At 32.6% G+C, this 27,144-nt stretch overlaps 1 protein-coding gene across 1 annotated transcript in view; it reads right to left on the bottom strand.

Annotated features, from left to right (window-relative positions):
• Window positions 1–224: 224 nt before the first annotated feature.
• Window positions 225–27,144, bottom strand: part of LOC106689950 (venom serine protease 34) — a 29,163-nt gene continuing 2,243 nt past the window's right edge. Inside the window, exons 2-10 of the mRNA XM_067049112.1 lie at window positions 26,471–26,680; window positions 17,122–17,328; window positions 14,416–14,549; window positions 10,874–10,881; window positions 9,034–9,336; window positions 6,930–7,130; window positions 3,820–4,004; window positions 3,593–3,749; window positions 225–368 (exon numbers count right to left, since the gene is read on the bottom strand). Coding sequence (XP_066905213.1) covers window positions 349–368; window positions 3,593–3,749; window positions 3,820–4,004; window positions 6,930–7,130; window positions 9,034–9,336; window positions 10,874–10,881; window positions 14,416–14,549; window positions 17,122–17,328; window positions 26,471–26,680 — 1,425 coding nt within the window. The 3' untranslated portion in view covers window positions 225–348. The remainder of the gene's footprint in view (window positions 369–3,592; window positions 3,750–3,819; window positions 4,005–6,929; window positions 7,131–9,033; window positions 9,337–10,873; window positions 10,882–14,415; window positions 14,550–17,121; window positions 17,329–26,470; window positions 26,681–27,144) is intronic.

The following is a 27,144-nucleotide window of genomic DNA, read 5'->3' as shown; positions in this document are numbered from 1 at the left end:
AACAATATTAATAAAGTATACACATATATTTTCTTAAGCTAATCAACAAAAACAACTGTAGCTTACAAAAAGAAATTAAAATTAATTTATTTACACTATAATATTTTATTTAGAAAATCGAGTATCAGTTTTCTTGACAAATAATAATTTATTTCTGATTTCTGTTAAGGCTTACACTGAAAAATACTGATTAAATATTAAAATTAAAATAATGTTGTAGGAATTGAGTTTGAAATAGAAAAAGAAAAATTATAAACTTGATCCTACACACCGGATTGTTTAAGTTTATACATTTCTTTTCTTCAGCCCAAACGCCGTGATGAAGTTCCTCAAAATTTGAGTCTTCATTTATTTGATACAAAAAGTTTCTGGAAAAAAAATCATTAATCAATATATAGTAATTTCTCGAAGGAAGAGAATGAAATTCTAGTAGTTAAATTAGTTTATAAAATGAAAACCACTATAACTTTTCAAATTTGTGACTGGTATAAAATATTTTAACAATCAGTTTAGGTAAGTTCCTTTATAGAGTGAAACTTCTTTATCGACGTTCTATAATTCAAGAAAAAAATTTATTTAGGAAATAAATTGATGGAACGGAAGTAGTAGGGGAAACGCTGGTAAATTCTATCAGAAGTATTTTGTATATTGGAATAGGAGAGTATTAGATTACAGTAGCTCAACAATCTCGGCATTGTCAGTACGATTGAGTGAGATAATTTAAGCTTCTACTCTCCTAGTATAATGAAAAACATTTTTCAACTTAAAGTGACTTAAATTGTACTATTCTAATTATTATTATTATTATGATGGAGAAAATATTTTTTCTACCAGCTATAAGAAGGAATGCTTATTGTTCTTCTTTTTAATGAGCTATAATTAAAAATCGTATCTTGACGGTAAAAGGTAGAAAGCATAGTACCAAAAATGGAATAATAACGAGTTTTTGAAAATTATAATTAAAATATCTTGCTACAGTCCAAAATCCTTCGCAAAATCCTTAATGCTCCTTACTTTGTCACAAATCAAATCATTCATCAGGACCTCAATGTCCCCTATGTTGCCGATTTGGCCAGAACCAGATACCAATCCTTCCATAATAAACTTCCCAACCACCCAAACCAACTCGTTTCTAACCTGGCTTCTCCTTCACTACCTAATAATCCTCCTAGAGGTCTGAAAAGAAGATGGATTTTCGAAATTTTCTCCTTTAGAAATATTTTGGAGTTCTATCAATGAGTAGATTCTCCACATGTTTTTATCATGTCATTCTATCACTTACAGCAAATTTACTTGATGTGTATATATGTATACAGTTGTAAATATCAATAAATAAATTATTAAAAAAAAAATATCTTGAAACTAGAGTTTTTTACTGTAAGTATTACTATAATATAAGGAATAATTTTTACAATAGTAATATTAACGAATACTTACTCAATTATTGCCGGAGAAGGAACCCACAGAATACTCTACCCTCAACACACAATGGCTGAGCGGGTTAAAAAAACTTTGGCTGTAGCAGGAGTCTCCAAAAATAAGGCTAGCGCCGCCATCTTCGATTTTGTTTATTTTGATGGCATACTATATTTTAAAAAATTATTTAGCGTAATGATATCGAATAAATATATATATGATGTGTAGGAAACCTCTTGGATAATGATTTTATTAAAGTAGCTTCCTGTAACAGTTTCTAATTTACATTTCATTGGTATCAAGGTTAAATAATTTCAACGGCTGAATTCTAGTCTAGTTACAATAATAATATAATACGTTAGTGTGATATTATCAGAAAAATGTAATAGTTTTGCGTTTTTAGTTGACTACAAGAAAGAAGCAATGAAAAAATAAATAAATAAATAGAAACAAATACGCTCAATTGTCAGTTTTCGACATACTAACTTCGATTCATTCGATTCTTCACGAGACAATCTACAGGTCACACATATACAACATACTCTAGACAACAGACCTGGCGTACAGAATGAAAATTGAGATTAACCACGACAAGTCACAACGTGTTTTGTCTCGTAGAGTAAATTCGACATTACTCAACGACACAAATCATACCTTCTGTTTACATAGACAATCACCCCATAACACAAATAAGCCCTGTAACCTATACAGGACTTCACATAATGGGGCCTACACCCCTAGACGAAACTTTTTTTTTTTGATAATTTATTTATTGATATTTATAACTGTATACATATATACACATCAAGTAAATTTGCTGTAAGTGATATTATGACATGATAAAAACATGTGGAGAATCTACCATTGATAGAGCTCCAAAAACATTTCTAAAGGAGAAGATCTCGAGGCCATCTTCTATTCAGCCGTCTAGGAGGATTATTAGGTTTGAAGAAGAAGCCAGGTTAGAAATGAGTTGGTTTTGGAAGTTAGTTGGGAAGTTTATCATGGAGGATTGGTATCTGGTTCTGGCCAAATCGGCAACATTGGGGACATTGAGGTCCTGATGGATGATTTGGTTTGTGACAAAGTAAGGAGCATTAAGGATTTTGGACTGTAAGAATTTGATTCGAGAGGAATTAGATGGTATACACGAAACGTAAAACGCTAAATTTCCAACTGAGAAAATTATATTCCATATGCGTTCTAAATTATCCCTCAGACAGGAACTTAACGTACACAATTAATTACTAATGCCCATATAAACTTACGTTAGCCAATTTATGGATCGGCTAAAAAGACGGGATTAAAAAAAATACTAATTGCATTTAAAACCAGACCATTAACACCAACTTTTATTCTTATTGCATCGAACTACATTCTTACGTCTTTCAAACGGTTTCACGATACACGACATGGAAATTAAAATAAATTTGGACGGCAGATGGTGACAAATGACATCCCTGACGTAACTCGCGCAGTTTAGGTACAAATCGAGATGCAAGTGACTTGCATCTCGATTTGTGCCTGCTATGTATTGGTCTTTTGACAATCCTGGGTATTATTGTGTTTCGTCATCTGCCCCTATATCTTGACATATAAGTAATAATGTAATAATCTATATTTTATGGCAACCTTTATCTCAATCACTTTAATCATAATAATAAAATTGTAAATAAATACTTAGTTTCTTTATGTACTTTATAAACTATTATATAACCTAATATACCATCCTTTATTATAATATATAATTAATGGTAACAACATTTTATAAGTATAAAGGTATTTGATTGGTAATCTGGTAAACACACAAATAGCCTTTGGAAAATAATTCAATTATAATAATAGTTTTTTAGGACTCAATAGATAATTAATTAATTAACTTATTTTTGGATAATTGCCTTCAGCGATTATCCTGGCGTCCCGATTAAGTCTCCATAGCGTGCCTAAAATTGATTTTTTGCTCAAGTCTTCCATTGAGGATTGATTTAGTCCTAGAATGGATATTCACTCAAAATATGTGGAATAACACTGGTGGGAATCGACCCCATAACATTCTGTCCCAAGCCCTCAAGGATATTCCCCTCAACCTGCTCAGCTATCTTGAACTCGTGTCTAGAATCTTAAGCACTTATCTAAGTCCATTACTACTGCTTATCTAAATATAAGATAAAAATACCATTGGTAGTCTCTTTTATCCAGTCCACGTACGAAGCGACTTTCGTGTTGACTGCTGGCTCGTCGCCACCACAGTATCCACCAAAGGAGACAATTGCTGCTTGGAACATACGAGCTGTATTTGAGTCGATGACTATGAGAGGGCCTCCGCTGTCCATCTATTAGTTATTTAAACTATTGAAAGTTATTTTTTTCTTATTTAGTCTATTAAAAAAAAGTGTAATATACCTGGCAAGTATCTTTTTCTGGGGCAAACGTACAGACCTGCTTACCGCTCGATGCCGTATTGTTGAAGGCAGCGACACACCGATTAATAGAGACTACTGGTAGTATCACCTTCAAGAGGACTTCTGAAGTAGGACCACCGAAGGAAGTAGTGCCCCATCCTAGAATATAATGACGAAAGTACTGACCTTGACCAGGCAAATAGAGTAGATAGAAAAAAGAAGGAAATATATAATTAATGTATCCCTTTCCTTGAAGTAAATGTTCCGTGAAAGCTTCGGGGAAAGAAACTTCAACGTGATAGTCTTCTAGTCCAGTGCTCATAGAACTATACCAAGAACAATAAGGATCTTCATGGAGGATCATTTTGGCGGTATTAAAGACGTGGCGAAAATGGCAGATGGGATAATTCTGCACATTTTTTATCTACATTATTTTATATATCTATTAAATTTAATATTTATTACGTTTAACTTTTAGCTTGATTACTTATTTATTCTATTTTTATTTTTGTATGCATGTGTTAGTTTTTTTTTATATATAAATATATTGTCACATACAACTTATTTACCTATTGTATTATTTTGTACAGTTTTAAATTACATTAAATAAATAAAAAATATATATATTGTCAATTGGGGTGACCATATTGGGTTTCATCTATGTATACCTATTTTTTTTACTATATTTAAAATGATTATATCATTTTTTTACTTTAAACTTATGTTTACTTTTATGTACGATGGAAAAAAAAGATAAACAATTTTGAATAATTGAAATAATGGAAAAAATAAACATATTTAAAAAATGATAAAAAGCTAGAAAAAAAAATTAAAATGTTCAAGGAATGAAATAATAAATTATAAAAAGGAAAAACTAAATCATCTATTTAGTGCATAATGCATATTAGTGTGACTATTTAGGATCAAAAAATGTTTTACTAGTCATAAGTATGCTGTGTATGAGGCAACTCAAGTTGGGCAGCATAGCATTTTTGATAGTGTTTTTCTCTCTATAATTCATAAATAACTTTGTATTTTTATATTATAGGTGGGTTGGGCGCGGAATCCAATACTATACTTAATTATTATTCTCCTAAAGCTATATCTATTTGTCATTTTCTAATTGTAATATGTGGTCGTTCAATTGAATGATTAAAATTGTTGTAATTTACTTTGAATAATATTCATATCTTTATTTTTAGTTGTTTTAACATAAAGTTATAATCAAATTAGTCAATCTATTTCGATGTTAATTTTTTTTTTTTTAGATACGATACTGCTTTATTCATCATGCGAATATCATTTCTTCCTAACTTGCCCAACTCATTTTTCTCCTTTCCTTTCTTCCCACATCTTCCTAATTCTTTCAGACTGCACTCTTATGTTTTCTTCACTCCATACTCTCCCCCTCCCCACCTCTTTGGCACCCACCTTTATCTTACCCTTACCTTAATTTTTCCCTGTATTCATCTCCATTGAGGCAGTATCAACTTGAGATTCTTAATTTCCCTGTTCCTTTCTTCATCTGCTTGATGTACAACCCCCTCCCTTCCCCCCTCCGCCCCCTTTATATCCCCACGTTTTCCCCAAAATCTCCCTAATAATTCTGCTTGGGTTCAACCTGACTATATGACCGTAGAATCGCAGATTCCTTAACCTAATATATAATTGTAAAACCTAAAAATATATAATTGTTAATGACATTAATTATGTGTATACCTAAGATTAGCAGAATTTGTACATAACTAAAATGAAACAACTAAAACAATTTTTGTTACTAAGGAAAATACAAAGACATAATTAATCTTTATTTTTAACCAAATTATTAATTCTACTTCAACAAAAAAATATATTACTATAAACAAACGGAGTTAAAAGTAAAGAAGTTTCTGCGGAGTTAAAAATACATTTATGTAAGACATGTCGTTTTCACATTTGTGTGTTCTTTTTCAGGAAGAAAAATCATATGAATGTAGAAGATATACTGTACCCAGATCAATGATGGTAAACAGTATTTACTCGTATACAACCTTCGCGGGGAATGTTGTATACAATATTCAGTTTATAATAAGGAGTATAGTAAATAATAATGTATAATAGGTATATAGTAAATAAGGATCAGCATATAGCTAAAATGAAACAACTAAAGGACCATAGGTTGTTGTGGTAAAGATATAATTTTTTAATTATATTGTTTCAATTTCTTGAGATAAGGTAATTATTTATTAAATAAATCAAAAATTTTTATCCTTTTTTGTTTCAATACTTTTATTTTTCACTAGTCCAACGTTTCGGCCATTTTAGCTATCCTCAAGGATATCGTCCATTATAATTTCTTCCTCACATTAATTGAAAGTTACTTCTGCAGGCTATTCTGCCCAGGCCATTTCCTTTATTATAAGTTAAAAGTCTATATTTTTTTTTATTAATTTAAAATCATTAATATTTAATTTTTCTTATATAAGATTATCCACATCAAACACACTACCATATAACAAACCATGGTTTAAATATTAAAAAACATTTTAATTAAATATAAATGGTTAAATTTATTTTTAAAAAAATAGGCTATTAACTTATAATAAAGGAAATGACCTGGGCAGAATAGCCTGCAAAAGTAACTTTAAATTAATGTGAGGAAGAAATTATAATTTAAGATTTTTTTGAGACAAAAAAGGATACAAATTTTTGATTTATTTAATATATAATTTTTGTTTAGATTAAAGACAAACAAATTAATAATAGTTCTGCAGTGACATCATTAATCGTGTGGATGAAGAGGATTTAATGCCCGTAGATCAGTGGCGGAAAAACATTAGTATATACTCGTTAACGTTAATCACACGCACGATGATCGCAGTGTATGATATTACAAGACTCGTTGCTATGGCAGTACTTTGAAGCCGGCTAAGCTCTAACGCATAAGACCCTGCTCTTAATCTTTTGTTATCAATAGTTCACGCGAATGTCTCCATTTACAATAAAGTATGTTACATTACTATAATATATACAATTATTCAATTAGGATTAGTTATTAATAAGTATTAATAAACGAACGTGTCATAAAAATCTAGCAATATATATATATAAACACATTACCACATTACTAACCCATAGCTGTGAGGATTTCTTCATCGGCCGGTAGAGTTGGTCTGTTGAATGGCAGACAGACCGGTCCAACCTTCTTACTGAACTTGAAGATGGTAGCGCTCTGAATGAGACCAATGTCGTTCCAGTAAGTGATGCTGTTGAAGTCTGGGTGACTGAAGAACTGCGATGCACGATGTAATCGTGTACCATTTGTTTCTTCGCCTTATAATATATTATGATAAATTACATTTTATAATAAATTTAAAAATACATAAAATTGACAGGAACAACATTCAATCAAAGGAACATTAATAAGAAATATAGGAGAATCTGTGGAACTTCTGCAACGTTCACCCTGATGAAGACCTGATAAAGATTGAAACGTTGGTACAATAAATACTGGTTCTGGTATTGGTATTTGGTATTTAGGGGGGGGCCAGACCGGCAAGTAGGCTGAATGGTCCTTTTTGCCAATTCCAGAGTTGCTACCACGTACTAACCAAGGTGGGAGTGCCTAGATTCATTTTTCGGTACCGGTGAGAAATAAATATAAACTGTCCCAGGATGGAATCGAAATCACAACGTTCCAAAACTATGGAATGAAATTTAATACTGTACCTCTGCTCCTTTTTATATATTATTTTTTTCATTTTATTTATTTTCTCTTTCCAGAGATCGTTACCAGAGGAAAAGAATGAAAAGAGATAGGAATTGAACGATCCAATCTGAAGGTAGCCTGTTTTTATATTAATACTTTTGAGAGGTAGTTGTACAATTTGCGATCGACGGTTTTTTTTCCAGTGGGTGATTAGATTGGATTAGATTTTTATTCAGGGCTATCAACATCTAGGTTATTACACTCTTTTTACTTTATTTATCTTCTTGTCTTAGACATTTCATAGTTTAATGTAGACTATTTCCTTTTTACACTGGTCGATATTGGTGGATTATATTTTAGTATAAAGTTGAGTTTCTTTCAGAAATTTTATTATTTTGTCTATGGATTCTGCTGAGTCTTTAAGGGCAAATTCTCTTGTACTTTTTATTATTTTCGAAGGCTTAACGAAATGATGAGCATTCTTCAATTATATGCTTTACCGATAATGGGGACTGACAGGTTTGGCATATAGGCTGGTCCTCTTTTGTGAGTGGAGGTGTGTTAATTTGGAATGTCTTATTCTTACTCTTGCAACAACCACTTCTTCTCTTCTTTTTCTCCTTATGGTACTTGTCCACTTTTTGTGTGTTTTTTAAAACATTTCTTAGTTTATTGGTGAGTGGTACGTCAGCCCACATTGAATCCCAACATTTTCGGATTCTGTTCCTTAAAAATGTCTTTATGTCTTTCGGCTCGCAAATTTGGAGTGGTGGAACGTTCATTGTAGCAGCCTCTTTAGCTGCTTTATCCGCTGCCTCATTTCCAGCTATTCCTGAGTGTCCTGTAGTCCAGAGAAAGGAGACACTTTTTTTATGATGTTTTAGCATGTCTATATAGTAGTGAATTTTGCCTATCATAGGTCCGCTTTGATTGAAGTTTGATAGACTCTGGAATGCAGACATTGAATCTGTACAAATGAGTATGTTTGAGTATTCACTTTCTATAGATAAATGGAGTGCTGTTGAAATCGCCTGAAGTTCAGCTGTAAATATTGTTGAGTATGTGGGTAATTTATATATGTTGGGTGTCCCATGTATTATTATTGCAAAACCAATATTTTCATTTTGTTTGGAGCCGTCAGTGTAAATTATTTCATAATTTGAATATTTTTGTATCTTCTTTAAGAATTTAATTTTATTTGAGTCGTGGTTCTGGCGTTTCTTAGTTAGATCTATTTTGTAAGACTGGTATTTCCAAGGGGGCATCAGCTTGGTTTGTAGGCAGTGGGTGATTCGAGTGATTTTAGTAATCTATGGTTGAAGTACTTTATTTTCCAGCTCCATCAATTATTGCACTCTTTCATTTTTGATTCTTCTATGTCTAGATTTTATCGCCCTTTTATCCTAGAGAAAATTTACCAAAAATTTTGTCATTCCTATTAAATGATTAAAAAACATTACTACTTAACTTTACGCAGATGAGAGATTTTAAGTTATTTTCTAGCAAAAATTGATATTGAATACTAACTGGTGTTTCCCATGTCGTATGTGCCATACATATAGTGCGTCCCAACAAGAAGACTTGTATAGTCGACGTCCAGAACCTGGAGGCAGTGCGCAGCGGTGAGTACGAACCTGGAACTGATGATGGATCCTCCACAGAGGTGTGTATCCAGTTTGGTGTTCACGATGCTCACCATGAACGGGAACTCGTAGATACCGGCTTCTTCTCCTCCCGTGATTCTCTTCGATTTATAACCATTGATAGAGAGTGAAATCATGAAACGCAATAATTTTATTAATAAATACAGGGTAGATTTTATAACTAGTTCTACAAATTGAATTAACCGATAAAGATTGAGGGTAAAAATGGCATTGAAGATTTTACTATAAGCTAGACTAAATGAATGAATAAATATAAATGTTTTAAAGACTGACGAGTGTTTGTTTCCTGAGAGCGATTTCGATTCAGCTCGCCCAAGAGCCCGAGGGGAAAAAAACAGTTCTGTAACCCCAATTTTATATACATTAGTAAAAAATTATAAAGTAACTAGTCAAGATCGATGAGTTTACCTACAATAGATACCAGATGTAATTAAAATTGACTGGATTCAAAACTTTTTTTTTTTTAATAATTTATTTATTGTTATTTACAACTGTATACACATATATACAACAAGTAAATTTGCTGTAGGTGACATAGTAACATGATAAAACATGTGCAGAATCTACCCGCTGATAGAACTCCAATAACATTTCGAGAGGAGAAGATCTCGAGGCCATCTTCTTTTCAGACGCCTGGGAGGATTATTAGGTAATGAAGGAGAAGCCAGGTTAGAAACGAGAGGATTTGGGTGGTTGAGAAATTTATTATGGAAGGAACGGTATCTGGTTCTGGCCAAATCGCCAACATATGGAACATTGAGGTCTTGATGGATGACTTGATTTGTGACAAAGTAAGGAGCATTAAGGATTTTGGACTGTAAGGATTGGATTCTGGAGGAATTTGATGGCTTAGTGGAGCCCTAAAGCTCAACTCCGTATGTCCAGATAGGCCTTTTAATAGTCATGTAGGTCAGTCTTTTGTAATGGATTGGCAATTTAGACCGTTTGTCTTGTAAATGTTGCAATAGTCGGAACCAAACTTTATTTTATAGTTTATTTCTAAGTTTTGATTATATTAATTTATTATAACGTTCCTAAATTGAGTGAAAAGTGAATATTCTGTGAAATTTTGGCAACCAGGTGTCTTGTTTATCTTCTAACCTGTGAGGAAGAGAATCAAGATGAGCTAATTGACAACTGTCATCAGAGTATTATTATTCTCATCATTATGCTTTATTAAATTAAATTATTTTAAAATTTTTTGAGGTTAATCACTTCCATCATTTGAAATAAATTATTATTTATTTATTCATGACAATTGTACGTTTCGGGACCACTGTCCCATATTCATGCACTATAAAACCTATAACAACAATAAAATCTATATAACACCAATCTTCATCCTTATATATTTTATTTTATACAATAAAAATCACCTCATGATTTCATATGGACATGAAATAAGGTCCAAAGAGATAGTAAGAAATGTAGAATGATGGCTGTGCCCGAGAAAAGTGAAGATGCACAAATGGTGGACATGATTTCTCATATGAAATCATGAGGTGATTTTTATTGTATAAAATAAAATATATAAGGATGAAGATTGGTGTTATATAGATTTTATTATTGTTATAGGTTTTATAGTGCATGAATATGGGACAGTGGTCCCGAAACGTTGTACAATGTCATGAATAAATAAATAATTATTTATTTCAAATGATGGGAGTGATTAACCTCAAAAAATTTTAAAAGAATTGACTCACCAGACTTCCTAGAGAGATAATCCAGTTATTAAATTTAAAAACATTCAAAACAATACGAACACAAGCTACGAGCAAGTAACCTAAGACAACAAACTAGTGACGAGCTCAGCTGGTCTGTTGCATAACGTCATTCTTCATTTAACAGACTTAGTAACAGACTCTCAACCATGTTATATGTTATACTGTGTTAACATGGTAAAAGAAGGAAATATTTCTCCATTTAACATGAGTTCTTCCATTTAGCACACTATAATATGTTAAACTAAAGATCATGAATACCACTATTGTTAACACTTCATACAACGCTAAAAAAACTCAATAGGGACATAATTTAAAGTGAAGTGAATTTGCTAAAATAGGAGCCCTAATAAAGCTGCTAACATTAAATAGTAGTTCCTGAGACACACTTTTTTAACAAAAAAATATATTAGGAATTGTTAGACCTACAAATGTCTGTCAGAGATACAATCTTAGCTAGCTTAATTTACTATAAAGTATTTCATAACATTCTTTTTCGTATTTATATTTGTAATGATAAATTCACAAGTTGTTGACTTCTAGTTGATGTGAAAAACCATACACCAAACGCTTGAAAAAATATATCTCAGTAATTATTAGAAGCACGAATTTCTGTTAGCATTACAAGATAGAGATTCTGATTTACAAATATTTTTGGTTTCTAAATTAATTTGAAAACACTTACAATCATTTCCTTTCCCCTTTCATAATGGTTTCCGCAGTCGCAGCTTTCCCTATCTATGGCAGTCACAAAGCAGCTAAACCTGCCTCCCCGAGATCTGCCAAAATATATGGTTGTAAAATAACTTATCAATATTTTAATTTAATCCTCTCTAGGTTTATAAAATCCTGTTTAATTGGTCAATAATGTTTACATATTCTACAAAAGTATTAGCTAAGGTGCTTTTATATATGAATCCGGGCCTCAAGAAAGGAGTTAATAAGAAAGTTCAAATATTAAATAAATTTTTCTGTAAAATGTTATTATATATTTTTAAATTATTTTCACACCTTGACCGTCAATCACATCACATTAACTTTTCTTCTCACCTTGAAATTTAAATTCTAAAATCCTGAGGAGATATAGCCTAATTTACTACAATTTATTTTTATTTTCATTCTTTCGTTCTTTCGTTCTTCAACACACCGGCTAATAATAGAGTTGAAGCACCATTGATAGCAAAGACTGGTCAAGTCGTAACATCATCAACAAGGAAAGATGTTATTTCTTGGATCAAAGAATACTATTTTTTAAATACTGTTTAACCACCCTTGTAGGTCTGAAAAGTTTTAACAAATATTGACTGTTATAAATGATTTTTAATTCTTGTTTTTAATGTGAAGATTGACTAATTTTGTAATTAGGCATAATGTAGGATATACTTATTAACAAAAGAATATATTTACCTAATGTTTTAATATTTCATAGAAATTGTTGTTTTTGGGCCGAATAACCTAGGCAGAATAGCCTGCATGAAGTTGAGTTTTTAAATCATTTAGTTCAAAAAGTGTATTAAGGTAAGATGAATTATAAAAAATATTGTTAAGTATTTTGAATTGTTGAGGATCATACATGTGATAAAAGCAGTTTTGTGGTAGATTGACTTGTAAGAAAAATAAAATGTGTTGAGACTAAAATGGATAAAAATTAAATTATTTATTTAAACAACATTAACCAGTTTCAAGAAAGTGTTTAAGATTATAAATAAAACATTTTTAATGTTTATAGAAGGGTGGTCTGAAAAGTTTCCGACCGCAACGTGATGATGGCAGCACTCGTAAATAAAAGTGAATTTCCTTGTTTATTTGTTGACAGTTACCTAAAGCCTCAACCATTTTGGACACGCAGTGTTTATGTAACAGTCATTTGAGTGTTTTTGTGAAAATGGACAAAGTTGAGTATCGAGCTGACATTAAATATTTGTTTTTGAAGCAAACGCGCCTACTCAAATCAAAGATGATTTGGATTCTGTATATGGGGACTCTGCAACATCATTTACTACAGTGAAATTTTGGGCAGCTGAATTTAAACGTGGCCGTAGGGGCTTGGGTGACGATGAACGTTCGAAACGTTCAAAAACTGCAACTACCAACGAAAACATCACTAAAGTTCACCAAACGGTGCTAGACCGCCGAATTAAAGTGGGACAGATACCAGAGGTTATGAACATGTCAAAAGAACGTGTTTGTTTGATATTAAATCAACATTTAGGAATCAGAAGGCTGTCCACACGTTGGGTACCTTTGCTCACAATAGACTAAAAATGTGTTCTTTTATGTGTTTTAAAAAAAAATTTTTTTTGGGGGGTTTTTTTTTGTTTCTTTTTAATTATTTTTTATTTTATTTAATTTTTGTTTTTTTTTTAAATTATTTTTATATTCACTATCCTTCCTGTTTCATTTATATTCATGTATCTATCTTTTAATTTATATTCATGTGTTACTTTCTTAAGTGTACTTATATTAATTACTTTATTATTAATTTTCTATTATATTTTACACTTTTCTGTATCCCCGCTCATTTAGTATATTTTGTTTCTTAATCACTTACACACATTGTATCCCATTATTTTATACTTTGCTTTTCCTTTGTTTTTCTATGTTTTTTTTTTTGTTTTTTTAATAATATTTCTTTTCCCTCTATTATGTATATTACCATTTATTGTTCACCTAATTTAAAGAATTTTTTACTATATTTACTTTACAAATTATTTTCGTTATTGTGGCATAACTTCCATCCCCACTCCTCCCAATACAAACTGTCACTTTGTCTTTAACTGTCGTCAATACAGGTATGCATTCTGTCTCATCATTTGATTTGTATTTTTTTTCTTTTTTCAACTCTTTATTTGTACTTTCTTTAATATTTCTTCTATCTGTTACTATTACCCTTTTCATTTACTATTTACAACCTTTAATTTTTCTTATTATATCTTACTTTTCATTATATACCCCTGTTATTTTACACTTATTTTTTTTTATTTTTTCCTTTTTGTAACTATAGTGTTTGTATCTTTTTTAGCCCTGACGAAGCCCTGCAACGTGGGGCGAAACGTTGGCACAATAAAATAGTTTAATTATCTACTATTTGAGTTGTTTTTTTTTCCGCACCCGGACCATATTCCATTCATCTATACACATGGTCAATCAATAATCTTCCAGTAAAAATGTGTTTGTATGAACATTTCCAACACTCAGTTGGCGCAGTTTAATTCGAGGTTTGCTGCTTGACCATCCGCCGTACTCACCAGATCTAGCCCCAAGCCACTTCTTTTTGTTCCCTCATCTAAAAATGCGCTCGGAGGACAGAGATTTTTATCAAATGAAGAGGCAATCAATTTTGCAGAAAAAAACACCGAGTACTTTTTGGACGGATTACAAAGAGATGTGATCATCGCTGGAAGAAGTGTGTAGAGTTACAAGGAGACTATATTGAGAAATAAAAACTAATTTTCAGAAAAAATTTCTTGTATTTATGTTAGGTCGGAAACTTTTCAGACCGCCCCCGTATTGTTTGTAATTACCTGTGTGTAGATGTAAACGTCATTAGGAGGTGGTGGCCAGTAGATCGAACGTGAACTGGATTACATAACTCGATATTATCATCATACACAGAGCTGTAGAATTTCAACTTGTCGTTGGAACAGAGAGTAGGATCCTTTAAAATAAATTCAAAGTTAATTGTTACACATGCTTTATATCTTTACTGATCTTACAAAACTAGGAGTTGGTCGTCAAGTAAATTCAAGATGAAACATATAGCTTTAGAACTAATTAAACTATACTACAACAAAAGCAAGTTAGAAATAGTAGTTTTAGATTGTTTTGGTAGTAGTTATTTTTATAAAGCCCTTCATCTATTTTTACTTTTGCTCTAAAAATTAAGTGAAGTAAAATGCCATATTATGTATCTGTTTCGGTTCCTAAAGCGGATCGACCTACAATCCTCCGAAATGTATTACTGATATATTTCGACCATATGCCTCCTTTCTATGATATGCTATTTATGATTGTGTATAACTAATCATTGGATACCCTTTCCAATAGATATCCTTGTCTTGTTCATCAATTCACCAAGATATTCTTATCAGTTGGTGTTAAACCCACCTCAAATCGACTAAGTCTTTTTGTTGGAAGGCTTTAAAATGAACAAAAAACAAACTGGCTCGGATTAAACATTTATTTGGTTCCATTTAAACATTTTAAAAACTAACATAAATAAAATATACAAGTAAAAATAAAAAGGCCTTTCAGATAAAAACAAAATAGTTCAATAAATTATGAACATGACAATAAAACTAATTTACACACAAAAAAGAAATAAATATATGAAATAAATACTGCACGACGAAAGGTTGCTCTACTCCGATAGGTCAGAGGAAGAGTGCTGCCGAGATGTGTAGGTCTGGCTCATCCAACAGTCGTATTGTATTAGGCGAGCCGACAAAATGAACGCAGACAGGGCTGGTTACACACGTTCCTTGTGTTCAGGGGTTGGCCACTAATTATTTGGAACTCATATTAAAATCGAAACAAAGAAGTGGTCTGGTTCCCAACTGTTATGACGACGAGAACACTCAAAAAATGTCAAATAAAATAATATCAACCAAACGCAGAAAGGGCTGCTAATGACGCTACCAGGGCCACTAATTAGTCGGAACTGCTATTAAAGTCGAAATACAGAAGTGGTCTGGTTTCGAACTCTAATGACGACTAAAACATTCAAAAAATGCCTAATAAAATAACATCAACCAAACGCAGACAGGGCTGCCTAAAGACACTACCAGGGACACTAATTAGCCGGAACACATAAAAAAAAACTAAGATGGTCGGTCCGTTGCTAGGTGATGCCTTAGCAACAATAATCAGCCCCTAGCAACTGTCTCTATTACTCATTATAACACACAAATATAATTACACATTTTTATTTTCAAATAACTAAATTTAAATAAACAATATAAATAAAAATAAATGTAACTAAATTAAATACTAATAAAACTCAAATACTATTTAAAATTATTTACAAGGTAATTATATATTATGGCGTTAACAGTTGGCAAGGGAGGAGTCCATACTATAAAATTAAGTTGGGTTAGGCCTGTTGAACAGATTCGATACTTAGGACTCCATCTTGACAAGAGACTTACTTGGAATCCACACACAAGACTGAAACGACAAGACACTGCTCGTAGATTCCGATTGCTTCAACACTTACTTTACAAACGCTCTAAACTTCCCATTCACTACAAAAAATTAGTATACACTACGATAATCAGACCAATTTGGACATATGGAATTGAGCTCTGGGGCTCCACCAAACCATCAAATTCTTCCCACATCCAATCGTTACAATCCAAAATCCTACGTAAAATCCTTGATGCTCCTTATTACGTCACAAATAAACTCATTCATAAAGACCTTAACATCCCATTCGTTGCAGATTTGACCCAAACCAGATATGCGTCTTTTTATTCCAAACTCCTTAACCATCCTAACCCATTAATTCTTAATCTGTCATCCTTAACAATCCCTGATAATCCTCCGAGGCGTCTGAAGAGAAGATGGCCACGAGACATTCTAGTTTAAATTAATGTTTGAAGTACCACCAATGGGTGGTTCCTTCCCAAGATTTTCAAGTGTATATGAAACATACTACATATTTACTTATTGTATTATTTTGTACAGTTGTAAATTACAATAAATAAATAATTAAAAAAAAAAAAAGTTGGGTTAGCATTATGTTCTATTTACAACTGAGGTATAATGAGGCAAGAGATAGATTAATATACATAATGACTATGATTTAAGTTGATATTGGATTGAGAATTCCAAGCTGAGATCATATATAATCTATTGACTCTATATTTAATTTTTTTGCCTGTAGACGATAAGAAAAGCCTGAAACCAAACAGAACTTTTCATAATGCATTATCCACCTACTGAAATCTAAACTCTACATATCAATGATAGCTTCCTACACTTCAATTCTTCAACAGTGAAGTAGGTATTTCAAATTAACGAAATTTGAAAAACTAATTTGTTTTTTTTCTTTTTTGGTTTACAATTTAAGACATAATAAGTGAACAAATTAATACGTTTTGGAACTCATTCGACGGAGAATTTAACGCTATTTAGTTTCTTATACCATGAAATTTTCTTTATAATATACTGCTTAGAAGTTATAGGTGAAAAAAAAATTACTATTATGTCTTAAATACGATATAACTCACCGATTCCATTTTGACGTCGTAGCAGTCCATACTCAGCCTGTAATCGGGATCTGTGTAGTAGTGATAGGAGCACTCCGATGAAGGAGGATACAAGCCTGGATATCCTGGGCTCAGGACCGGTTGGGATCCTGATTCTAAAGAGATATATTTGCTGAACTTGCATTCCGTTCCAAAAATTTCAACTTGGACTGTGAGTTGGAACATTAACTGAATAAAAACATATTAAACAGACAGGAATAAAAAATTTTTACTATCGATCTTTATTGAAAGTATTGACTATAATATAAATGACAATTTTATTCATAGTTGGATAATATCAAAATATATATTCGCAAAATAACCACTTGTATAGGTTGGCTCTACCAATTAATTGATAGAAGTAAAAATAATCACTTGGGCTAGAAAGGTGTTAATAAATTACACCAAATATCCTCAACTGACTGAGATTATGGATTAAACAGCTATATGGAGAAACTCAAGTGAGATTTTTACATATGTAACATTAAATGCGATAAGCCAAAAATTTATTACTGAAATAAATTTTGTATTATTTTTTGATACAATAAAGACATCAAGAATTCGATATAAGTTAGTTGTATTGAAACAATATTGATTAAAATATTAATATTAAAGTATTAACTATGACTGAAATACTTGAATAAAATACTGAAATAAAGACATTCAACTTTTTAAGCTAATGTTTAACAAGAAAAATGTAAAAACATGTTGCCAGTTCTGTACCACAGACATCACAGATCCTCATCTTCAATTACTTTTGTATCTGTTAATTTTACGCAAAAAAAAAAAATGTAAGAAAAGAACTCTAAGCTCTATAACTCTCTTTGATATCTTTTTTGTTCCAAAAAATCAAATCGCATTGCTACACATTTATTCAATATTTTGTATGTTTAGCTAACCAAAAAATGGACAGTATATAGAACAATACATATTCAAAAGAAATTTAAATACAACGATTTAAAAAACATCATAGCTGAAAAATAAATTTTGACGTTTGAGTCCACATTACAGCCCCAAATTGATACCTAATACTGGATCCGTAATTATTAAATAATATTCCATACTCATCAACTGCTGGAAGGAATTCAGATGAACAATCATTTACAATTTGAAATAATAATTGACTATCTAATTGACCATTCTAAGGCCGGCATTTCCGAAAATCCCAATTTGAATAAAATTAAATTAAATATATCATTGATTTATCTGACAATAAATGTTCCTTTGTATGAATGGATGGGAATATAATAAACAACTACAAAAAGATAAATTACTTAGTTCTGATATAACATAAAAAGTGATTGCAATAGATAATTAAATAATTTATTAAATTAAAAATATTATTTCTGTAAATGAAAATTGATTATAATGGATAGTTAAAGAATTTATATTGCTAATAAAAACTAACATTAAAATGAAGGGCATAAGAGATTCTCTCAATTTCTCTGCTTCAAGTCAATTTGTTGAAAAAACCTAATTTTCAAATTAATTATTTTTATATGTTTATCAATAAAAATATTTTATAACATACAAATTATAATATTTTTTATATCTATTTGATATACTATCTATATATATGTAATCAATACCTACTAGTTATTTTAGTATAGAACCATGAATAAATATAAAGAAATACATTTTCAAGTAAATAATGATTTTCAATTGTAATGAAACACCAACCTATAAATATAATATATATTTCTAAGCAATTGGTTATAGTTTAATTAGATAATGTAGATTTATAAATTAATATTAATGTAAAATTAATATTTTCCCTATTATAGAAAATTTTGTCCCCCTGAGGTCATCACATATGTATTTATAGTGCGTATGTAGAAGTATTCTCTTCTCTGTAGAGGTATACAGGACGCAATTAAGGACACGGAAACAAGATCCCGGGAAATGGCTGTAACCGTTTAGTGCCGAGATTTCTCGACTGGTTAGGCTTGCGTATAATACGAATCCAGAGGACGTCCAGAAAGACGGTGGTAGATCCGATACCAAAGAACCAGGGAAACTCACAGTTTCCAGGGGCAGGATCTGGCTCCATTATCTTTAGCCACGAAGATAAGCTGAAAATTTTACAACCTTAAGAACCTGAGAAAACAGCCTGATTATTAAAGTTAAAGTTTCATTAATATCCTGCCAAATTGTTGTTGATGCCGGTGCCAGCCATACGATTATTAGAGTTGACCCTGTGCCAAATTTTAGAGTAGAAACGCTGAATAAAGAGTACTTACTCTCCACAGCAAATGGCGAGGTTATGGACGTTTCTGTAGAAGTAGTAGTAAATATTGAAGTTGGAAGCTCTTCGTGATCTGGGATTGGATTTTATGGATGCCCACAACGTTTTACTGAATCTCAACCAACGGACTATGTCGATCGGGGATGAGGAGTTAGTCATGACACGGAATTGAGAGGATGTGGGTGTTAAAAGTAGTATTGGCGAAAGATCTATTACTTCCGGAAATTAGGGGAGACGAGGACGAGGATATTGGACCGTTTTTGAGGTTCAATGAAGGAGGATGCGGCCTAAAGTGTAAAGATATTTCGGAGAAAATCCAAGCTTTAAAGTGTTATTGGACTCAGTGGGATTTTTTGGTAGAAATAAGGGTGGTTAAGGCGGACTTGCAAGAGAGCAAATGGAAAAGAGAAGAGAATAGAATACAGTTAATCGAGAAGGCATTCAACGAAATTCACGGTGGCGCTTCAGGATGTCATTTTGGAGTACAGAAGACGTTAGAGAAGCTGCGGTAGCGGTTCTATTGAGTAAGCTACCACCAAGATGTGGCCGATGTGTGTCGGAGATGTGCAAAGTGTGGAGCCAGCAAAGGACCTGGGACTAGAGCTCGGGGACCCATGAAGTAATATAACGTAAGCGCCGCCTTCGAGTGGATTGCGATCGACATAAAAGGACCCCCCTCCCCACCGTCAAAGAGGGGAAACCGGTATATACTGGTTGCTGGAGACTAATTTAACAAGCGGACAGAAGCCTACGCTCTACCAAATCAGGAATCATCAACGGTTGCCAAAGCCCTCATGGAGAATATGTGCAGTCGGTTTGGGTTTGCCTTAGAATCACATTCAGACTAGGGACGCAACTTTGAATCTTAAGTCCTCAAGAAGGTCTGGGACCTACTGGGGATTTAAATAACGACGATGACACCACTGCACCCCCAGTCAGATAGTTGGATAGAACAATGTGAGTCATCTAAGAATACCTACCAATGAATAACAGAATGGGAGGGATGAACAGTAACCGTTGATTCTAATGGCGTTCCGATCGGCCTCCATAAATCGACTGTCCGGACCCCTGCTAGTGTTCTGTTCGGAAGAGAGTTTCGTCTACCCAGCGATCTACTCTTTGGAAACCCAGAAGAACAGTCAGATATACAATATACAACAGATACAATGACTACGCCGATGAGCTACGAAACAGGCTTGAAACTATTCATTCTCAGGTGCAAGATAAGATCCGCGTAGAAAACGACCGAATGAAGATACGCTATGATATGAATGTGGCAGGAGGAACTTTCAAAGGGGGAGAAAAAGTCTGGTTACAACCCTACCCGAAAGAAATAGTACAAGAACCGGGAAGAAAACAAGGCAGTTGTCTCACCCCAATTTTTTTTTCACGTTAATGAAAACTATGTATAATTACTAGTCGAAATTGATGATTCTGCCAAGTATAGATTGGGGAAATAAAAAATGGCGGCTGTTTCAAAACCTTAAAAAAACATTAATTTTTCATTCGGAGCTCTATATAATAAAAACTACCAACAACACTAGAAAATCTAAGAGAATGTTATTTAAAGAAGAGTAAATTTGCTGAAATATTAGCCCTAAAGAGCTATTTGCGTCCAATAGTTCTCGAGATATAGCTTCTTAAAAAGCGAAATTTCTTAAAAATCTTCTGAAAGATTAGTAGTTAGCTAAATTATTTTGAGAAATCTATATCTCAGGAACTATGAGACGTACAGATGTTTATTAGCACTCAAATTAAAGCTTGTTTAATGTACTATAAATAAGTTCTGACCTTAGTAGTTTCATGATATTTGCTAAAATAAATTGATTTGTTTGAAAGTTGTTCGGACAATAAGTTTGATTTATGAAAAACTTCATTTCAGAAAACATTGGACGTACAAATGTAATGTGGTATAGAGCTCCGAATGAAAAATTTGTTTTTTTTTATCGCTCTGAAACAGCCGCCATTTTTTATTCCCTCTATACTTGGCAGACTCATCAATTTTGACTAGTAATTATACATAGTTTTCATTAGAGTAATGAAAAATTGGGGTGAGATAATTCCCTTTTTTCTTCTCTTGGGCAAACCTAGTACTAAAAGGCTCCAGAACAGTAACTTCGACTTCTCATTGCAAGTGCCTTTAACAGATCAATACAACTGAAAATTGGGATCTGATTGGTTTATATATTAAAAACAATTTGTGACTCTTAGATATTCTAATTGATAAATAGTTTATTTATTTTAAAAATAATTTACCACTAAAGACCAGCCTTCTCTTGCGAATGCTCTGATTTCGCAGCTAAATTTGCCTCCCTGAGATCTGCCAAAATACTATTTTTTAATCTATACTGTTAACAATTGTTAATGTTTATATTTTCTGTAATTACCTTTCTGTAGATGAAAACATCATTAAAAGGTGGTGGTCGGAAGATTGGACGGTCACAGGCGAACATAAGTCGAAATTGTCAGTGTGCTGTGTGCCGTAAAATTTCAACTTGTCGTTGTTACAGAGCGTAGTATCCTTTAATTTAAATTCCAAATTAATTTTTATATCTGAAATACATCTTACAAAACTGGAGCATAGTTTGGAAGAATAATATTCCACAATCTTAAAAGCAAGTTATATCTAGTAGTCTATTACCGAATCTATAGATAACAGTTTCTCGAACCACAAACTTGTTAATCTTTGTTTGCATTCAAACATCGTTCATAAGCCCTCTCCTCCTTCATGGATTAAAAGATGAGTTAACTAGGACAATATTCATGTTGATTTGTAAAGCAAACTGGAGTTAAAATTCCACTAAACATGACATGGACGAAGAAAAAACATTACAGAATCTAATAAATGGACTAAGGTCAGTGTATGGTAAAAAATAAAATAAAAACACAAATAGTGATAACTATGTTAATTGAGCCAACGTTTAGCTCCACGTTGCAGGGCTTCTTTAGGGCTAAGAAAGATACAAACACTAACATAAGTAAAAAAGTAAATGAAAAATTACAAGTGCATACAATGCCTATACAGAATCTAAACTAACAAACTTCTCAACTTCAAAAATTTTAATCACCCACTTCCTACTGAATCACTAACAAAATCGGACGAAGAAAAATCTCAAATACTCGGTCAGCAACTTTCTAAAGCATTTGAGTCCGACCCTGACATCCTTAATCTAACCAGCCTCGAATACATTGAAGAAGAATTGAATACTCCACTCCAAATGAACCTGCTACCTTTGCCACCACTATCGTAAATATTCCGTTATTGTGGCAAGTTTGTTTGTTTTTGTTTAGTGGCGTAAAACATCATTGGTCATTAACGCCATTATCTTTTATTCAATTTTGCTTACATTTGTTTAGTTTTACGTATTACTTTATTTATTTTTTAAATTTTATTATTATTTATTTACTTTTTGTCTGGCCGATATTATATTTGTGTCAATTAAAATTTTTATTTTAAAAATTTAAATACTAATTTTATTTTCTTGTTATCATCACTGAAGGTGTTTGAAATATCCGGATTTAATCCTAAGCTATTGAGGTGTGATGTGAAATATGGGCATTTTTGGGAAATATAGCTAATTGTTTCAATTTGTTTTTCTATACAGGCAGTTCGGAGGCTTCTTTTGAAATAAGATTGGAGTGGGTGAGCCTCGTGTGACCTTATTATTAATAATAAGCCTGGTCTTAATAGGTCTTAGCCTGATCAGTACGACCTCATCCAACTTTACGGTACTTCTCGCTGGAGGTACCTCAGGGCTTGACGTCCTATTTAACATTTTACTTATTCCATGGGCTTTCATTCCATAAAGATTTATCTTCGATTTCCTTATCGAGTGGTTTGCTCATTTTCGATTGAAATAAAATTGCTTTACCCTGTCCCGGAAGCGCGAGTATTTCCATTGCAGCGTGATCGGTCAGTTCATTCCCGGAAATTCCTACATGACTTGAAATCCATTTAAATGTACCTGACATACCTAGACTGCATAGAGTGCTTAAGTAAAAATGGATGCAGGAAATTTTCTGATGCTCTGAATACGTACAATCTAAACCTTTTAATTTTCTTAATGAGTCTATAATTATTGTTGGATTAATATGGTTCAAATACAAACAAAAGTAAAGTGTTACTGCTATTGCATTGGGTTCAGCAGTGAATATTTTGCATAGTTTAATTTTATACGTCAAGTCATTAGTTAATGTATGGAGTGCGTCTTCAACCCAAGGCTTGGTGGTACTTCTCTTTTGATCGGTTGGTTGGAAATGGTTTGTGGACTGTTGATTGAAATAATATTAAACATGAGGTAACGGAAAGAGAATTTATTTACAAACTAGAGGTTAGTTGAACAGAGAGGATGTGAATGTTAAATATTAAATCTATTGTAACTGCAGGTTATGAAGGGTGGCCGAAACAGAACTTATTGAGGTTAATGAATTTTATTTGGTGGGCTATGAATACTGCAGATTGATGACGGTGATGGATGGCGTTAGTGGTAGATATAAAGCAAGGTGACTTATTCGTGCATTCCAGTTTCATTTTCCTTTTCCTCCATGTCCTACCATCCACCTACTCCTCGGCTACCGGAGGGCTCTTCGGAAGTGTCCTTACACATGGTTTTCTTTACAGAATAGGAGTAAAGAAAGACTGGGTTTAGCTAAAGCTCATTAGCAAGTAACGGATTGTCTTTTTTTTTATCACGGCCACATGGGGCGCTGGTGTTACAATCCAAAGTAGGTATATGATTAGTGTTTGATTTGAATCGTCCATTTAAACGGAAGAAAGCGCCTACCTAATTCAGCTCCGGATACTTTACTTGATGATGAGATGATGTAGATTGGAGAAAACTGTTGGTAGGTTGAAATTTACAACAAAACCAATTCTACAATAAGAAAAAATATACAACAAAGATTGCACTATGCACATTTTTTTTAAAATATTTATTTATTGCTATTTACAACTGTACATTATAATACATTTAGTAAATCTGATCTAAGTTAAATTGGGGTGTTACAGGCGTGTAGCGAAACTATCCATTGGTAGCACTCTAATGACATTTTACATTAGATGGTCTCGTGGCCATCTTCTTTTCAGGCGCCTCGGAGGATTGTCAGGAATGGAAGAGGATGCAAGATTAGAAACTAGGGGGTTTGAGTGGTTAGAGGGTTTATAATGGAAGGAGTGATATCTGGTTCGGGCTAGATCGGTTACATAGGGAACATTAAGGTCTTTATGTATGATTTTATTTGTGACAAAGTAAGGACCATTGAGGATTTTACGGAGAATTTTGGATTGTAAGGATTGAAAACGAGAGGAATTCGAAGGTTTAGTGGAGCCCCAAAGCTCAACTCCATATGGCCAGTTTGGCCTTATTACAGTCATGTAGATCAGTCTTTTGTAATGTGTTGGAAGTTTAGACCGTTTGTCTTGTATGAGAATTTCTGGGGGGCTATTATTAAAGGATACTTTAGGGCAAGAGGTCATGGGTTTACGACGAAGGGTAAATATGATTTGGTGGGATTTATTGGAATTAATTTTAATCCTCCAATTTTGGCATCATTCTTCAAGGGTGGTGATGTGGGATTGGAGGGTTTGGGATACAATGTAAGGATCATTGTTCACTGACAATAGACATGTGTCATCGGCATACGTGGTGAGGATAATGTTAGGATGGGTTGGGATGTCAGCAGTGAAAACTGTATAAAGGATAGAACCAAGGATACTACACTGAGGTACACCAGCAGACTGACGGAATAGGGTTGAATAAGCGCCGTTGTAATTTACTTGAAATAATAAGTCGGAGAGATAAGAACGGATAAGGAGGAATTTACGGATCTTATATAGCAGCACCCAGAACTGCATTTGAATACTTAAATTTGAATTCCTCGGCAGTACTTACTTAGTTTCTAAAAAAATAAATTTGTAAATAAATAAGTTTTTTGGTTTATGGCTAATGATAAATTACTTATAAATTTAGTTATGATACTCATTCAACGCAGAATTTATTACTGTATAAATTTTACAGGTTTATTAGGATGTACTTACAGTTTAGAAACTATAACTTCCCCCACTTTGACTATTGCTGTATGGTTTACGGGGGAGTCTCTGGGAATCTCGAAGCAAAATCAAAACGGTTAATTAATTGCTTTGTACAATTCATCTTTGGAGTCCCCAGGGACGCCTCTGTCACCCGATTTTATGAAGAGTTGAAGTGGCTTTACTCCTCCTTCGGTTGTAAATATTTCCTTGCTTCCTTTCTCTATCAAGTTATCCAATCCTGCCATCCATCGTCCATCTCAGATATCCTTCAATTTAAGCCGCTCACGGCCTTCAGACCTATATGTAACTGCCCATCGAACCGCAGCCTTTGGTAGATCTTTCCTCATCCGTTCCTCTTCCCTATGGAATTCTATTCCCTCCTTTATTCGTAGTTCTAATACCCTTCCAATCTTCAAATCCCGTATTTTCGACTACCTTCTGTCAACCCAATTCCGTAAGAATAACAATTGATAGTTTCAAAAAAAGCTCTATGTATTTTATGTCTTAGATTTTCGTTTATAATTGTAAATATGTACATTAGCAGAAATTATCTCTTTTTTTTATTATTTTTTAGTTTAATTGTATTTGATTTTTTATCATTATTTATCCTTTATTTATTAACAGAAGTCATCTTTTGTTTTATGATATAACAAGTGACTTTATTTTATCATTATTTTATATAATCTGTTAATTATTGTTGTTTATTTATATCTTTTTAAATACATTGTATTATTTTATTTTATGACATTTTGTAATATCATCTTTATTTTGCAATTTACTCCAAGGCTCTAAAGCCTAATTTTGACGCCTGTAAATTATTCTAAAGGGATCAATCCCAGAATAAATAAATATTATTATTATTATAACAATTAGCGATAAAAAACGGTATAAAAACCTGATTCTTTCCTTTATTAAATTAATTAGCTAATCAGTAGGAACTTCAGAGCTGCCAGAAATGCGTTAGATGTGTTAAGTGTGGTAGAAACCAATTTGTAAAATATTTGTAATTGCAGCAGTCTCCTGTGCTATTATATCTTCAATGCGAGGTAACTCACCGAACCCATTTCTACGTTGTTGCAATCCATAGTCAGCCAGTTACCGGGATCTGTGGTGAAATAATAGTAGCACATCGATGAAGGAGGATACTTGCTAGGATATCCTGGGCTCAGGATAGATAGGGATGATAAACTCACGGGTATGTATTTGCTGAACATGCATTGCTCTCCAAACGCTTCAGCTAACACCATTGCAAGTATGGCCAGCATCTGAATGAAAAAAAATCAAGATCGACAATTATTGTAACTAATTTGATTCACATTTATTCCTAATGTCTAAAATTACAATCATCAATGTAAATTTATTATTTGTATATGAAACTCATTCATACAAAAATAAATAAACTGTTTATAAAAGTTTTAATTACAAATATCCATGAATTGCTTAAGTATACATAAGTTACGGGAGGTCTAGCGAAATAGCGAGAAAAAAAAGGAAAACTAGGAGTGAAATGACGCACGCTAAGTCACAATATATACTGCTTTATTCTCAGTGGTAATCCTATATATATAGTTTTAGGCAATGTTAACATAGGGGGATAGCTATTATGACCGATATCATCCAACCTTAACTCCCCCCAGTTTACGAACACTCCTCGTAAACTTTACTGGTACAAGTGTGATAAAAGAAAATACATTAAAAATCATAATATAGAAAACAAACAAAACATTAT

The sequence above is a fragment of the Halyomorpha halys genome, unplaced genomic scaffold (genome assembly GCF_000696795.3).
Source record: "Halyomorpha halys isolate HHAL.00 unplaced genomic scaffold, Hhal_1.1 Scaffold1531.1, whole genome shotgun sequence".
NCBI classification, from domain to species: Eukaryota; Metazoa; Arthropoda; class Insecta; order Hemiptera; family Pentatomidae; genus Halyomorpha; species Halyomorpha halys.
This window is presented reverse-complemented; position numbering and strand designations above follow the sequence as displayed.